We start from the raw sequence: 18,090 nt of genomic DNA, 5'->3' as shown, positions 1-18,090 counted from the left end.
TTTGTGCTCTGAACTTCCTCTTCGAGAGCTCAACGTCAACTAAGCGATATTATTTCACTCATCCTCAAGGATTATGTTTTTTCTTCTTAATTGTTTGCCAGAGCTACGCTGAGGTAGGTAGTGGCAGGTATTAGAACACCCATTTTACAGATGGAGAAACTAAGTGAGGCTTCTCCAAGGGCAAAAGTGAATCGAAAGAAGAGCCGGGTCAATACCCTGAGTTCCCTCACTCTCCAGACGATGTGGCAGTGTTTCTGTCACTTCACTCCCTTCATCCTGGACACTGACTGTACTAGCATGCAGGGTCCAGAAATGTAGAGTGGTTGTCCACTCACGACTTCCTCCGATAGTTTCTTTCCACTCTTCTGCTTCTCTCTCAGCAGCAGTCTGTGGGAAGTTGGAGCAGCATGGTCTGGTGGAAAGAGCCCAGGCCTGGGAGTCAGAAGGACCTGAATTCCATTCCCGGCTCCGCCACTTGCCCGATGCAGTGTGGCTTAGTGGATAGAGAACTGGCCTGGGAGTCAGACGGCCCTGGGTTCTAATCCCAGCTCAGCCACTTGTCTGCTTTGGGACAAGTGCCTCCGTTATTTCATCATAAGATGGAGACTAAGACTGCAAGCTCCACGTGGGACATGGACTGTGTCCAAACTTGAATCTACCCCAGCGCTAAGTACAGTGTCTGCCTCATAGCAAGTACTTCGATACTATTAAAATAAATTCTCTAGGACTCAGTTTCCTCATCTTTAAAATGGGGCTTCAATAACTGATCTCCCTAATCAATAGCATTTACTGAACGCTTATTATGTGCACAGCACTGTACTGAGCACTCAAAAGTTGGCAGACACATTCCCTGCCCATAACTAGCTCCCTCCTACATAGGCTGTGAGCCCCGCGCAGGACAGGGACTATGTCCAACCTGATTAACTTGTATCAACTTCAGCACTTAGAATTGTGCTCGGTACACAGTAAGCGCTTAAATGTCATAAATAATATGATCATAGCCCGAACCAGGAGGAAGGTAAAGGCTCTAGATGAGACTCTAGCTCGTTTGTTTTGAGAAAAGCAGCCCAAAATGGTAGAGCAAAAGGACAATTTAAGGCAAGCAAAAGAACCACATGAACCAAAACAAAAAGTCTCAGAGAACAAGGATCTGGCCAAGAATCTGGGGTGGGATTCTTTCATGGAAGATTGCCCCCCACTTCTTAGGCTTTCCCAGTTTATTCTCCTTCTAACCAATCAGCCAGTGGTACTTATTGGGTATTGAGAAGCAGCGTGGCCTAGTGGAAAGAGCATGGGCCTGGGAGTCAGAGGCCCTGGGTTCTAATCCTGGCTCCACCACTTATCTGCTGTATGGGCAAGTCACTTCACTTCTCCAGTGTGGCTTAATGGGAAGAGCATGGGCTCGGGAGTCAGAGGTCGTGGGTTCTAATCCGAGCCACTAGTCATCTTTGTGACTTTGGGCAAGTCATTTAACTTCTCTATGCCTCAGTGACCTCATCTGTAAAACGGGGATTAAGACTGTGAGCCCCACGTGGGACAACCTGATTACCTTTATCTACCGCAGTGCTTAGAACAGTGCTTGGCACATAGTGAGTGCTTAACAAACACCATTATCATTATCATCATTATCATTAGTACTGAGTGCTTCCTGGGTATAGAGCACTGTATTAAGCATTTGGAAGAGTGTGTCAGAGTAGACAGGCATGATTCCCGCCCACAAGGAGCTTACAGTCTAGAGGAGGAGGCAAACAGAGACATAAATTTCACACAGGAGAAGCAACACAATACAAGGATATCTCCTTACTGCTGTGGAGGTGGGGGTGGGTTTCAAAGCGCTTAGTGGGTGGGACTAAGTAAACGGGATGCAGAAGGGAGGGAGAATAGGGTAAGGAAATGAGAGGTTAGTCAGGGAAAGCCCAAGAAATCTTGAAGAGTGATATTGCCCCTCCCCACTCCCCAACCCTGTTCCCATCCTAAGGAAAATCCGTTCTGCCGAGCTGCTGGCTTTTAAAGGGTCACATTTTGAGGAATCTCGGAGACGGGGTATCTTGGGGTTGGTTTTAGCTTGTATTTAAATGAGGCCCGGAGCAACGGTTCATTTCAAGGAACCATGAAGCTAAGTGAGCAATACCGTAGAGGCCAACACATTAACATTTCGTGTCAGACAAAATATTTTTGGAAGGAAGATGGCACATTTTGTTCCAGAAACCGAACGGGGAAAAAACACTGCTTTTTTCATCTCACCCCTCAAACCTCTCCCCATCCGTCTTCCCAACTGCTCCTCGCGACCCCACCTCTCCCCCCCACCAGCTCCGCGGCTCTGAGCTCCCTCCCGGTGCTTGCTCCGCACACCCCCGACCTCCTCACGCTCCAGCGGCTGCCAAATCCTGCCACCTTCTCCTCCGCAAGATCCCCTCCCCCGACCTTCTCCATCTCTGGAAGGTTCTGGATTCTTCCCTCGGAAGCAGGAGATCCCCGTCTGCCTCCTCAGCCACCTAACCGGAAACAGAACAATGCTGGGAGTACATGGTTGTCCCAGCCCACCTTGCCCAAGCAGCCGGGTGAGGGGCCGGCCCTGCCCAAACCTCTTGGGTTTCGGGAGGAACGGGCCTGTCTCCTCGTTTCCCAACCTTCAGCGGACAGCTTCATGACTTCAGCCCAGCCGGGCCTTAGAATGAAGAACTTCATTTCTCTGGGACTCAGTTGGGGATTAAGACTGGGAGTCCCATGTAGGACATGGACTGTGTCCAACCCAATTTGCCTAGGAAAAGCAGCACGGTAAAGTGGCAGGGTCCCCGGCTAGGAGGCGGAGGGCCCGGGTTTGAGTCTGGGCTGTGCCGTTAACCTGCCGCATGACCGTGGATGAGTCACTTAACTTCCCTCAGTTTCCCCACCTGTAAAATAGGAATAATAATACCTGCCTTCTCTCTACACATGGTAATCGCTCAAAAAATATCATGGATCGCTCCTTACCTCTATAATCCTGTTGCTCAGTAACATTATTTCTCCTCCCTTGTTGATTCCCACACCCTCTACCCCCACCTACGATTCCAGTCCCATAACCTTAATGCTACTGGGCCCCCACCTTCCTCCCTCGAGGAGCTCATCCACTTCTTTGTCAACAAGCATTAACGGCCCCGCGAATGAGCGCCCTTCATCACCCTGGAATCCCTCCACCTCCACTTTCTCAGCCACACTTACTTTCAAAGTCGACCCTCTCCATCTATATTCCAGCCAATCCCTTCCCACCTTCTCCAAACACTCACACCCACTCTTCTTCTTTCCTCCCTGATGCCATCTTCAACCATTAGGTACTCTGTCAGGGTTTCTTCTCTGCTGTCTTCAAACACTCCCAAGGGTCTCTTCTCCTAAAAAACCCTTCTCTGGACTCCACTGCCCCATCCAACACCGCCTTCCTCCCATTCCTGTCCAAACTCTTTGAAGGAGCTGCCTCTCCCTTCTTTCTTGACCTTCTACAACACAGTTAAACCCCTTCGCTCAACTGAGATCTCTCTCTACTATCACCAGTGATTAAGTGCTTACTATGTGCCAAGCACTGTTCCAAGCACTGGGGTGGATTCATGTTTATCAGGTTGGACACACTTCTTGTCCCACAGGGGCCTTGAAACTCCCAACATCCATCTCTGTTACCCACTACAAACACCAGGCACTGTCATCTAACATCCTCTTTTAACAATCATATTTACCGAACGCTTATTGTGTGCAGAGCACTGGACCACTGCAGAGAGCCTTATCCCCACCCCTGGCCCCACCTCTTATTTTCCAAGTCATTTTGTCACCTTTATTATTAAGGATAAAAATAGCATTTGTTAAGCGCTTAATATGTGTCATGCACTGTTCTAAGCGCTGGGGTATACACAAGCTGAACAAGTTGGACAAAGTCCCTGTCCCACATGGGGCTCAGTCTTAATCCCCATTTTACAGATGAGGTCACTGAGGCCCAGAGAAGCAAGGTGACTTGCCCAAAGTCACACAGCAGGCATGTGGTGGAGCCTGGATTAGAACCCTGGTCTTTCTGACTCGCAGGGCCTTGCTCTAACCAGTGGGCAATGTTGCTTTCCTCTCTTTTCCTCCCCTCCACTGACCCTCGGGGGACTTCAATATCTACGTGATCGTCCTTGCGTGACCTTGGGCAAGTCACTTCACTTCCCTGTGTCTCAGTTTCCTTAACTGTAAAATGCAGAGTCAATACCTGCTCCCCTTCCTACTTAAGACTGTAAGCCCTCCATGCGGAACAGGGACTGTGTCCGACCTAATTAACTTGTACCTACCCCAGCACTTAGAACAGTGTTTGACACACAGCGAGTGCTTAAATACCATAAAACAAACAAACAAACAAACAAGAAGATGATCTCTGTGGCAGTGGGGGGAAGGGGAACAAATCTCCTAGGAGGAGGGGCTGTAGGGAAGGAAACTCTTCTCCTTTGGGTATTCAATACAGAGTTGGCAAAAGTGTCTCATTTTCCAAAGCCTTTTCAGACCTACTTGCCCATAAGTCACTAAATGGACAAAATTCATTGCATTGGCCCCTGGAAGAGAGTGAAATGGGAAGCAATGAGGACCAGTGGAAAGTGCAAAGGTCTAGGAGTCGGGGACCCATATTCTAATCCTGGCTCTGCCGTTTGCCAGCTGCGTGACCTTGGGGCCAATCACTTAACTTCTCTGAGTCTCAGTCTCTTCATCTGTAAAACGGGGATGAAATACCTGTTCTCCCTCCTAATTAGACTGTGAGCCCCATATCACCTTGATAATCCCATAGGTACCCCAGAGTTTAGTACAGCGCCTGGCACACAATTCCTATTATTGGTGGGTAATGTGTGCCCAGGGGAACACTGGGTGTTCTTCCCTCCCTCGGGTTTACTCTTCTTCCATTGGTCCCCTTTCCCCTCATGTCTTTGCTTTTGGTCTGCTGCCCCCATTGCCCGCTTCTCCAGCTCCTCAAACCATCCCGCCTCACCCACCACAAACACCGCTTCTGTGTCTGTGAAAAGAGAAGTTACAAAGGCAAAATGTACACACACCAAGTGCCTGGCTCACTCGACTTCCCTTTGCACATGGGAAGAAAGCCACCCTTCCGCCATTTTCACCGTCTTTTCTCTCAACGAGGGCTGCTTTTGGCTCTCGTTTAATTCTGGAGATCTGTTGGTTGGCATGGGCTGGCCCCCTCCCACTCCCCAGGCTGGGGCGGTCCCCACATGGGCCTGAAAGTCACAGGACCTGGGTTCTAATCCCGGCTCTGCCACCTGTCTGCTGTGTGACCTTGGGCACATCACTTCACTAGGCCTCAGTTACCTCATCTGTAGAATGGGGATTAAGATAGTGAGCCCCAAGTGGGACGGGGGTATGTCCAACCTGATTTGCTTGTATCCACCCTGGTGCTTCGAACAGTGCCTGCCACATAGTAAGCGCTTAAACACCAGAATTATTCTGGGCTCCCAGTCCCACGACACTTGTGTACATAGCTGGAATTTATTTAGGTAGTTGGTATTTGTTAAGCGCTTACTATGTGCCGAGCACTGTTCTAAGTGCTGGGGTAGACATAGGGGAATCAGGTTGTCCCACGTGGGGCTCACAGTCTTTATCCCCATTTTACAGATGAGGGAACTGAGGCACAGAGAAGTTAAGTGACTTGCCCACAGTCACACACCGACAAGTGGCAGAGCTGGGATTCGAACTCATGAGCCCTGACTCCAAAGCCCGTGCTCTTTCCACTGAGCCACGCTGCTTCTAGTTATATTGTCTACCTCCCCCTTTACACTGTAAGCTTGTTGTGGGCAGGGAATGTGTCTGTTTATTGTTGCACTGTACTCTCCCAAGCACTTAATACGGTGCTTTGTACACAGTAAGCACTCAAATACATCTGAATGAATGAATGATTCTAACTCTGCCTTTGCCACTTGTCTGCTGTGTGACTCTGGGCAAGTTGCTTCACTTCTCCGGGCCTCAGTTACCTCATCTGTTAAATGGGGGTTAGAGAAGGGAAGTGCCCTACCCAATTCACACAGGAAGCAATTGGCATAGCTGGCATTAGAACCCAGGGTCTCTGACTCCCAGGCCCGTGCTCGTTCCACTAGGCCACGCTGCTTTTGATGGGTGTGGGCAAAAACACAGTAACCTAAGGGGAGAGGGGGAAGAGGGAGAGAGAGGAGAGTGAGGGAAGGTCCCAGAACCCCAGATATAAATGGTTTTTATTGCTGATTCTTTGCAAGAGTCCAAACTGGGTGAGTCAATCAGAGGTCTTTGCTGAGCGTGTACTGTGTGCACAGCATTGTATTAAGTGCTTGGGAGGGGACAGATCTGCTCCCTACCCTTAAGGAGCTTACAATCGAGCAAGTTTTGGGCACAGGGAACTATGTGCAGCCCATATATCGCTGAATTACGCTGGTTTTTTGTTTTGTTTTTTAACAGGTCCAACTAACTGCCCCATCCTTCGATTTCCTCTTCTAGACAAGTTCCCCTTCTTTTTAATTATGGGAAAATTCATGCCGGCAGAACAGTTTGCTTTGGCCGTGGTGATCCCAAACCGACACTTGGTTTGGAGGAGATCATTTTCCCTTCTTAAATCATTTCCCATCCTGAACCGATCACACTAGAGAAGTCTTCACCGGTTATTGACCCAACGCGACGGTTTACATCAAGTGCGGTGGCCACGTGCGTACGACCCAGTGCAAAAAGGGGAAAAAAATTACTAATTGGAGAATGGTTTGCAGAATTCTTGTGCAAACACGCTAGCTCACCTCTAAATTTCATCACGACCGCGTGATTGTACCTGGTCCCTGGAATCACCACTGGGCAGCAGGATTCACTTTTCAGTTATCAAAGTATTTACTGGACACATATGGTGCATCTGAGGCGAATCAGTCATACTTACTGAATGTTTACTGTGTAGACAGCACTGTACTAAGTGCTTGGGTGACTGCTATATAACAGAGTTGGTAGACATATAGATTGACTTTTTTTTTTTAATGGTATTTCTTCAGCGCTCACTCTGTGCCAGGCACTGTGCCAGTCAGTCACTGGGGTGGATACAAGCAAATTGGGTTGGACACAGCCCCTGTCCCAAGTTGGGCTCACAGTCTCAATCCCCATTTTACAGATGAGGTAACGGGCCCAGAAAAGTTAAGTGTTTCGCCCAAGGTCACACAGCAGACAGGTGGCGGGGCTGGGATTGGAACCCACGTCCTCTTCTGACTTCTAGGCCCATACTCTATCCACTAAGCCACGCTGCTTCTCATGATCTGAGCTGAAGGGATAAAATGCACCCTGTGTTTAATGGGTTGAACCTGTTTACACTGTTCACCCAAGAAATTTTTTATGGAGGATCTAGACTGTGAGCCCCACATGGGACAGGGACTGTGTCCAACCCGATTTGCTTGCATCCACCCCAGTGCCTGGCACAGTGCCTGGCACAGAGTAGGCGCTTAACAAATACCATTATCATTATTTTATTATCATTGTTATTATCATCCAGGGTGACTCCAAAAAAAGACAGAATAACTTCTGGCATTCTATCATGAATGCTGCCCCTAGAAACAGAAGCCCAGTTGGCTCCCATCTCCCACATATTTAATCACGCTCCCCACTCCCCCGCCTCTCTCCCCTCCCCCACACCACCATTTTACTGCCAGAACATTCCCAGGCTAGGAGGTGGTTTTCACCCCAGCAGACACCATAGTTCAAACAGAATGACATGTCACCAACCGGAAGTCCGAGCTCCACTGTAACAAACCTTTCAAAATTTCTCCATTTTAAACCCATCTCCCTTCCGCTTTAACCTGCCCTGACAATATGGTGATGCAAATGGGAGGTGGAGGTAGAGCAGAGGAATCCCACCATTTTCCCCACCTCTAATTTGTGCTGTTATTTTTAATCGCCTGAGCTACAGAAACACGTTATCGGGGACTGCAGTCACCCCCCCGCCCCCGCCCCCCGCTTCTCCTGGCCAGAGCAATAAATACATCGAGAATGAGCGCTGTGTCTGGAAGCTGTGCTTTCCGGGCAACACTTGTTTGCTTTGAACAGATTCTCCTCATACGATATCCATGTTCTTTATGTTGGAAAACCGACCACTTGACCACGACGGATCACAGGAGGAGATTCCTCCCACCCCACCAGCCCTTTCCCAGGATGGTATATTTATTATTCCTCCCTTCCAGACTGCATTTCGTGTTCAAACCTCTGTACAGTGTGGACATGCACGCAATGAATAATTGCACTAACGCTGTCAACAGACAATAAAACCAGGCCGGCCGTCGTGATGCAAAATGTCAAAATTCAGAACGCACGGCCGAGTTCACGGAAAACTAAAGAAAAACACCATTTGATGGGAATGGGGGTCCCACTTGATCGCGCTTTGCAGGACGTCGGTTTCTGGTCAGCGGCAACGGACGGACCATGTCTGATCGCTCTATTTACCATTTAGTCACCGGGGCCTTCTTTCTGTGTCGAGCTAAAAGCACCCTCATTTCTCCTTTAAGGTGGCCAAATGCTTATACGGATGAAATATCTACTTAAAGCTACAGACCATTCGATCAACAGAGAAGATATCTGCTTTAAAAAACCTTTTGAGTCATTTCGTCCTTACCTGCAGGCATGAACCATTACTGCATGCAGTGACTGTTCCATTTCCTAGCACAGACTTGAAGAAGCGTCCTACCTCTCTCCCAGAACGTGACTAATCTGTGGCTTTGCGATTCCTCGGCTATTTGCGAGACACTCCCTTTTCCCCATAACAGAATGTCTAACACTGCATCCAGAATGTAATGCCCCTCGCCGAGGTGGAATAAATAACGCGGGGAGACATGGGGCGGCTCTCTAGGTGGAGGGAGAAAACGGCGGCGTATTTCCCGGCCATCCTACCGAGAAACCGGGGTGCTCTTTCCCTGCCAGAACTGGGCCCGCTCCCCGGAAACCGGCAGCCTGCTGTGTCGGCCTTGGCGAGCTGCAGCCGATTAAGGCTCCGCTGTCGCCGAAATCGATAACTCCTTGCAAAAATACCGAGAGCAGAGGAGCTCGATATGCAGATTCCATACGGCACTAGGACTTAGCATACGATCAATACATTCACAGCTCTGCACACTGGACAAGGCAGGCGTGTGTGTGTTTTGTGTGTTTTTGTGTGTGTGTGTGTGCGCGCGTATTCTGGGCTCCCAGCTGCCTCTCAGGACCACACCATTAATTGTTCACGAAAGCGACAGAGCGGTACCTTTCTGAAGAGGACGACTTCTCAGAGTTAACTGACATCAGCAGCTCAGTCTTCTGCTTGATTTCTGGAAAAATCAGAAAATGTTCACCGCCAAAACCGCCCGCCTTCGGCCTTCCAGAGTCTTAGCCCCAGAGACCGGCCTCCGCTAATCCCTTCTGGGCAGAACGGGGCCACCGGGTTCGCGGGATGTCGGGGGAGACGGCGGTTCGGGAGAGCTGTGAGGGGCAGAGAGAGGTCTAGCGGCATGAGGCCTGCTGCCTGAACCGTGCGGATGACTGTTGATGAAAGCAGGAAGTACCATTTCTCCCGAGCTCGGGGGGAAGGGGTGGAAGAGGGGAAGACGGGGGAGGCGGGTGTTTGCTCGCCTCACGTTGAGCTGGCCCGCATTCCCAAGCCGAGGGATTACATGCCGGAGGGCGAACCCTTGGCTTCAGTGCCCAGGCGACCAAAACGCTCGCCGAGGCTAGATAACAAAAGGCCCCCCTTGAAATACACATACGCCAGCTTCCCTAAAGGGCCTCCATTTCCTGAGTCCAAAAAAAAAAAATATGGCTCAGTGTAGCACTTTTGTCACTTGAGAAGGAAATATGAGACTGCTACACCGATGGGGAGATTCAAAAATGAAGCAAGAAAAAGGCGTGATTGTTTTCCGATCGCCTTTAAAATGGGGATGGGGCAGTGACCTAAAGCCCCGGGGAAATGATTTCTTATTTTACAGCGGTTTCACTGCTCTCACTTCTCTGTGTCAGGAAACTGCAAACCAGGAGTTGGGCAGAGATATTATTCTTGTCCTTTTACGAAAGGTCTGGTAATGCCATCTGGAAATGAAATGGAAAAACCCGATCTCTCTATTCATCTGTACTCCTGAGTCTAACTTGGTAAGAAGGAGAGAAAGGCAAGGGAGGGGAAAAGTTATATTAAAAAAAAAAGAATTTGTGATGTCTTTATCCAAAGATGGTCCCTAAATTTAAAAAGCAAAATTTTTTTTAAAAAAAGAACTTCCTGCTGCCTAGAACTGTTTAAGGTAGAATTGATTTTCTTTTCCATTGGAAAAATAATCCCAAGAGTTCACAAACTAAAAATACAGCCCGGTTGGCCAAGTATATTTTAGAAAGGAATTTGCTAGTGGAAAATTTCTGTTCTAACCTGACTGTTCATCAGGCAGACCTCATGTTGATGGTCAACACAACCTCAGCGGACCTGGGGTCTAATACGGGCTCCATCGCTTAGCTGCTCTAGGACCTTGGGCATGTCACTTCCCTCATCCGTACCTCAGTTTCCCCATTTGTAAAAGGGAGATTCAATACCTGTTCTCCCTCCCACTTAGACTATGAGCCTCGTGTGGGACAGGGACCGAGTCCGACCTGATCTTCCACAGCGCTTAGCACAGTGCATGGCACAACTCTGCACAACCGAAGAGCTTAACACAATTATAGTAATAATAATAATTGTGGTTTTTGTTAAGCGCTTACTATGTGTCAAGCACTGTACTAAGCGCTGAAGAAGATACAAGATAATAGAGTTGGACCCAATCTCTGTCCCACATATGGCTCACAGTATTAATCCCCATTTTAGAGATGAGGAAGCTGAGGCCCACAGAAGTGAAGTGACTGGTCCAAGGTAATACAGCAGACAACTGGTGGAGCACGGATTAGAACACAGGTCATTCTAAGACATCCAAGCCCATGCTCTATCCACTAGACCACGCTGCTCCTCCGTCCTGACACCAACCTGATCTACCTGATATAATAAGTGACACCAAAAAGGAGTTTAGCGTGATTATTATTATTAGCAGACAGGACCAATACTTCTGGCAAAAATTTCCACTGACCTGCCCCCAGGCCTCCTGACGCTAATCTCTCAGCTCGCTGCGTTTTGGCTTTTTATTTTTTAAATGCTATTTGTTAGGCAATTACTATGTGCCAGCCACTCTACTAAGGTTCTTCCAACCTCTACCTCTGCCCTTGCAAAATCCAAGGTGCCACGCAGCATAAAGGCAGGATGCGGAGGGTGGGTAGAGTGGGAAACAGCTCAAAGTGGGCACAACTCCTTGGCAGTAACTGTCAATCAGAGAGGCTCTCAGCCAACCACTCGGCACTCTGCAATCCTACACAGGCAAAAAACCTGACAATGCCACCTCAGCCAAATGCTCTTCCACCCTTCCAAGATGAACCGAGACCCAAACAACTGTTGCTAGCTGGATAAGCATAGGCCTGAGAGTGGAAGGAGATGGGTTCTAATCCCAGCCCAGCCTCTTGCCTGATGTATGACCCTGAGCAAGTCACTTCATTTCTCTGTGCCTCGGAGTCGCTCATCTATAAAATGGGGATTTAGGCGATGAGCCCTAGGTGGGACATGGACATGTTTGGCTTGTATCCTAGTGCTTAGTACAGTGCCTGGAACACAGTAAGCACTTAAATGCCTTTTTTAAACAAACACCCTCTGGTGTCCTTTCCCAAGTGCTTAGTACAGTATTTTGCAATAAGTGCTCAATAAATACCATTGATAATGATGATAATGAGGCCTATTTTATTAAGGCCAATAAGGATATTTAGGTTTGGAACTTTTTCCACGGGATGCTAAACTTGTTCATGACAGTCAACCAGTGCTCTCCACACAGAAGATGCTCAATAAATACAGCAATGAATGAACCACAGAATCACCGAAGACACTCTTCATACAAAAACAGCAGCCATCTCCAATCTCTCTGCTGGGCACTAAAACTGCCTCAGCGAGACAGATCCTTTGTGGCCTCTGCAAGAGAATATTCTAGAGCTCAAGACAAGAGGTAAGGTGCAGTCAGGATGTGCAAGGGAGAGGTAGAGAGAAGGAATACAAATCAATGGCCAAATTTCACATTACAGAGGTGAACAGGAATGACCCGGCTATTCGAACGGGAGTTCTAAAAGCTATGAAACATATGGAACTTCTACTAAACAATTACATTTATCAAACACTCACTGTGTGCAGAGCACTGTACTACACTCCAGTTATTGGTTCTATGAAAACCATGTTAAATCACAGAGTACTGATGACATGCGGATTCCCACAAGAAATAATATAAGATGAACCACACATCTGTTCTTAAGACTTACGTAGATCTAAAGCAAGTTTTTTTTAATGACAAAAACAACAGTTACACAATCAAACTGCCAAGAAAATATGTACCAATCAATAATCAAAGACTTTGGAGTATTGCCGTGGGCCTATATAAATTCAGCCCTCCTCTGTCATTAACACTCTTCTTTAAGCGCTCTTTCACAATGTTACTATTGAATTTTAATGCTGATATAACTCTTTAAGGGCTCTCATTTTTTTTAATGGCATCTGCTAAATGCTTTCTAGGTATCAGGCATTTTCTAGGTACCTTTCTAGGTATTTAGTGCTGGGGTAAATGAAAGATAATCAGGTGGGACATAATCCCTGCCCCACAAGGGGCTCAATGTCTAGGTAGAGTTTAGTTAGGAGGGAGTTAGGGTTTAATCAGCTTGAAGAGAAGCAGTGTGGCCTAGTGGATAGAGCACAGACCTGGGAGTCAGAAGGACCTGGGTCTTAATCCCGGCTCTGCCACTTGGCTGCTGTGTGACCTTGATCAAGTCACTTAACTTCACTGCACCTCAGTTAGTTCATCTGTAAAATGGGGATTAAGACTGGAAGCCCCATGTGGGACTGGGACTGTGTTCAACCTGATTAGCTTGTATCTACCCCGCAGTGCCTGGCACATAGTAAGTGCATTAAAAAAAAATCCTCATTTTACAATGAGGAAACTGAGGCACAGCAAGGTTAAGTGACTTGCCCATGATTTCATACAGAAGACAAGTGGCAGAACAGCAGCAGAACCCAGATCCTCTGACTCCCAGTACTGTGCTTTTTCTTCTAAACTATGCTGCTTCCTTTTGGGACAAAATTGCAAATCTTATTTTTTAATTTAAATTACCACTCATTGGATTGTAAATCCCAAGTGGTTCAATAATCATGTCAGGTCTGATCAGGCTGTCTCTACCCAGGATTTATTATTGTTGTTAATAAAATAATAATAATAATTGTGGTATTCTTTAAGTGCTTACTACGTGTCAAGCACTGTACTAAGCACCAGGGTATATATGAGATAATCAGATCTCAAGTGGGGCTGACAGTCTAAGTAGAACGCAGGGCTCAGCACACAGTAAATATTTAATACCATAACTACCTTTTCTTTCTTCAACCTCTGAAGTATAGTGATTGACTGCCAGAGGATAGATAAAACCCATTTCAATTTAGCACAGCTAATGGCAGATTTGATTAACATTCTAACACATCTGGAGTCTACAGTATTAGCAAAAGGAAACTTTTCTGCTGAGCAAAATAAAGATAGCTTTGAAAATTAAGCATTTACAAATGACCACGTAAAAAACATCAATTGAAAATATACCTAATCTTGGGACTATTTTGAGGCATTTTATACCATTTCCAATGCGAAACTATTCTTCATTTGGTGTGATTTTTTTTAATGGTATTTGTTAATTTGTTCTATTGCTTAACTTCTATTTTCATAGAATTTAATGAGGGCTAACTAGCTGTCCTTCATTTTGAAAGTGCTATCTTTCACCTGCCATTGAGCAAAAGGACACCTTGTGCGAACAAATGAGAGATCTGCCATAATCTATGCTAAATAGACCTGTCATTATCTAATGTTGACTTCAAAAGGGCTTTAATTACTCTATTTAAGGAGGCAAAATACTTCAACGGGAAGGAAAGGGAAGCATTGGTAGGTGCTTAAGCCAAGGTAAACTTTGAAGCTTATCTTGAAATGAGAGGATACCCTTAGGAAATATCAGCATTAAAATTCAAATGAAGAGTGTGACTGGTTCCATGAAAAACACGAGGCGCAAGAGTGCTAAATAAATAAAACCTAAAGGAAGTATGTACTAGCTGCTTTCTAGGTGCTGGGGTAGACACACGGTAATCATATTTAGCACACTACCTGCCACACCAGGGCCATGGAGAGAGAACAGGTATTATATCCCCAATTTACAAATGATGAAAGTGAGGCCTAGAGATGCTAAGTGACTTGTCCCAGGTCACTCGGCCAGCAGCGTGGCCTAGTGGATAGAGCACAGGTCTGGGAGTCGGAAGGACCTGGGTTCTAATCCTAGCTCCCGCCACTTGTCTGCTGTGTGACCTTAGGCAAGCCTCTGAACTTCTCTGGCCCTCAGTTCCCTCATTTGTAAAATTAAGCTTAAGACTGAGCCCCATGTGGGTCAGGGAGTGTATTCAATCTAACTAGCTTGTAACTACCCAAGTGCTTAGAACAGTGCTTGACACATAGTAAGTGCTTAGCAAATGCCACCATTTATATTATTAGACTAGAACCCAGGTCTCTGACTACGAGCCAGTGCCTTTTCCAGGAGGCCCACACTTCCTCCCTAGAGTGCAGTTCCCCCCACAAAATAATATTGTCACGATACAAAAAATTTAACATAACATTAAATATGCCTTTAAAGTGATAAAGTAGTATAATGAGGAACTCTTAACTTCCCAGAAGTATAAATGTGAATATCACAATCACAATAAGATAGTCTTATAATTAGTTATTAAAGGATCGTAGTGGGGCACCAAAAACCATTATGCCCACTCATGATTTTGATTTTTTTTAATGCTATTTGTTAAGTGCTTACTATGTGCCAAGCACCGTACTAAGTTCTGGGGTAGATACATGTCATGTCTGCCAATTCCACTGTATTGTATTCTTCTAAGCGCTTAGTACAGTGCTCTGCACATAGTAAGCCCTTAATAAATATCACTCTGCTCAACATGCAGCTGAGGACTATCCAAACGTGCCTCTCTCCAGTGTTTCTTCCCAAAGGATGCCCTGAGAAGGAGTGTGGCCTTATAATAATAATTGTGGTATTCGTTAAGCGCTTACTATGTGCCAGGCACTGTATTAAGCACTGAGCTGGATATAAGCAAATCAGGTTGGACACAGTTCCTGTCCCAAGAAGGGCTCACAGTCTTGTCCCCATTTTACAGATGAGGGAACTGAGGCACAGATCAATGAAGTGACTCACCCAAGGCCATATAGCAGACAAGTGGTGGAGTCTGGATTAGAACCCACGACCTTCTGACTCCCAGGCCCATGCTCTATCTATTATGCCATGTTGCTTCTATGTATATTGTTATATAACACTGTACTAAGCAATGGAAAAAAAATATATAAAAGTGAGAATCAGGGTCCCTGGCTCCTGGGGGCTCACCATCTAAGAAAAATGACTCAACTGTTGAATAAACAACATTTACAACACCTGAATGCAAAGATTACTTTCACTTTAGAAATCAATCCAGTTGGAAAACATTCAGGTTTAGTTAATGGGCACAAATTACATTCTGTAATTCGTTGAAGTTTGAGAATTTAGCTTTTATATTGCATAACCCGAGCATGACACATTTTGCACCGCTTTTGAAACTGTCAAAATATACTAATTGTCACACTTTGTGGAAATATTAAATTGTACACAGATGCTAATAAAATGCTAATAAAAGTAAATGGACTTACTGTAATTGTTGCCAGGAGACAAGTAGGCTGTGTTTACCCACAGTCTGGGATTTTGGGTTCAAAGCAGATATAATAATAATAAAACTGTGGTATTAGTTAAGTGTGTATGTCAATCACTGCACTAAGCATTGAGGTATATAAAATCCAATCGGGCCAGATACAGTCCCCGCCTACACAGAGCTCACAGGCAATGGAGGGAGAACAGTGTTTTCTAGTGGATAGAGCACCGGCCTGGGAGTCAGAAAGACCTGGGTTCTAATCCCGGCTCCGCTACTGGTCTGCTGTGTGACCTTGGGCAAGACACTTCACTTCTCTGGGCCTCAGTTACCTCATCTGACAAAGGGGATTAAGAGAGTGAGCCTCCCGTGCGGCACTGACTGTGTCCAACCTGATGAGCTTGACACTACCCCGGCGTTTAGTACAGTGCCTGGCACATAATGAGCATTTAAATGCCATTACAAAAAGAAGAAAAATTTAATCCCCATTTTACAGATGAGGAAACTGAGGCACAGGGAAGTTAACGGACATGGTCACACAGCAGGCAAGTGGCAGAGCCGGGATTACAGTCAGAGTCTTTAGACTCACAGGCCTGGGCTTTTTCCACTACGCTGCCCTGCTTCGTGTTGACCAATGGCATTTGATGCCCTTGAGATGTGGCCTTTGCCAGGAAAGTCACAGTGAACCCCCAGTGGGCTGGCTATGGAAATCTGGAAGGCAGAACAGCCAGTCCGACCCCGCCAGAGCATCCCCAAACACTCCCTCAATTGGGCACAAGTGCTCTCGCTTGGGCTGGAGGTGGGTTCTGGAGAGGAGTTTGATCTTTTTGTTGTTGTTTTATGGTACTTGTCAAGTGCTGACAATGTGTCACATTGCTTTAAGCGCTGGGGTAGGTATGAGTGAACTAGGTCAGATATAATCCTGGGCCCCGTGGGACTCACAGGAGGGCATATGGGTATCTAATTCCCAATTTACAGTTGAGGAAACTGAGTGAGGTGAGTGAGGTGACTTGCCCAAGGTCACCCAGCAAGCAACTGACAGAGCTGGGATCAGAACCTAGATCTCTGTGACTCCCAGGCCCGTGCTCTTTCCATAGGCCACGCTGCTTCTCCGAAAAGAGCATGGAGAATTTGACGGGTGGAAATTTGGTAAAAGCGGCTCACGACAAATCCCAGACTCGATTTTCGAGCCCCGCTGAGAGACCCGGCCCCAAGCTATTTCTGGGGCGTGTCGACGCGCCCCTCTCCACCCCGCGCCTCAATCTTGGCGCTACCCCATGGGGGCTCGGCCAATTATCACTTCTCCCCGCTGCAAACCCTCAAGTTCTCACTTCAAAACATCAGTTTGGCTCGGTCCTCACAGCCCAGAACTAGAACAAATGAGAACAAAGCCTATATTCCCCTCATCCACGAGGCTAAAAATCGTCTCTCCGGCACAAGGGCCCCTGGCCTCTTTGGATGTTTTAGTCTTGATTTTCCTGGGTTCCATGTCTCCAGGGAGGCCGGGGGTGATGAGGAGCAGAGCCACGGAGCAGGTGGAGCCCCAGACCTGGTTTCAGCAGAGATGTGCCACTCTGGCTTCTCGGCCTCTCCTCCACCGGAGGGAAGAGGGGACGCAACTAATCAGGGTAGAAGAGTTTGGCCAAGGGGGTGGGAATAATGGCAGCACAAGGGAAAAGCAGAAATATTGGAGAACGAAAAGCTTAATGCTGGACTTCGCTCCTCTACTGCCAACCTACTCACTGTTCCTCGATCTTGTCCATCTCGCCACCGACCCCTCACCCACATAATAATAATAATGCCAATTATTATTATTATGGTACTTAAGCGCTTACTATGTACCAAGTTCTGTCCTAAGCACTGGGGTAGATTCAAGTCAATCAGGTTGGACACAGTCCCTGTTCCGCATGGGGCTCACAGTCTCAATCTCCATTTTACCAATGAGGGAACTGAGGCCCAGAAAAGTGAAGTGACTTGCTCAAGGTCACCCAGAACATGTGGCAGATCAGGGATTAGAACCCAGGTCCTTCTGACTCCCAGGCCCGTGCTCTATCCACTAGACAACACTGCTTCTCACCTCCTCCCTCTGGTCTGAAACTGCCTTCCCCTTTGTATGACAGAGCACCACTCTCCATACCTTCAAAGGCTTATTAAGGTCACATCTCCTCCAAGAGGCCTTCCCTGACTACGCTTTCATTTCCCCAATCCCTTCCTTCCTTTCTGCCAGCGCCTGTGTACTTTGATCGGTACGTTTTAAAACACTTGATATTCACTCCAATCTGAGCCTCACAGCACTTGTGTACCTCTCCACAGTTTATTTTAATGTCTGTCTCTCC

At 47.0% G+C, this 18,090-nt stretch overlaps 1 protein-coding gene across 5 annotated transcripts in view; it reads right to left on the bottom strand.

Moving 5' to 3' along the window:
• The window catches only part of SRPK2 (SRSF protein kinase 2), a 150,819-nt gene that overhangs the window by 83,128 nt on the left and 49,601 nt on the right, over positions 1-18,090 (bottom strand). The window contains exon 2 of one of the 5 annotated variants that reach the window (XM_029077502.2): positions 9,227-9,290. The exons of 3 other annotated variants lie outside the window; for them this stretch is intronic. In XM_029077502.2, the coding sequence (XP_028933335.1) occupies positions 9,227-9,264 (38 nt within the window). In that variant the 5' untranslated portion in view covers positions 9,265-9,290. Of the gene's footprint in view, positions 1-8,605; positions 8,638-9,226; positions 9,291-18,090 lie in introns of those variants that run through there. One more of the 5 variants, XM_029077501.2, reaches the window with a different exon arrangement.

This window comes from Ornithorhynchus anatinus, chromosome 13, assembly GCF_004115215.2.
Source record: "Ornithorhynchus anatinus isolate Pmale09 chromosome 13, mOrnAna1.pri.v4, whole genome shotgun sequence".
NCBI lineage: Eukaryota > Metazoa > Chordata > Mammalia > Monotremata > Ornithorhynchidae > Ornithorhynchus > Ornithorhynchus anatinus.
This window is presented reverse-complemented; position numbering and strand designations above follow the sequence as displayed.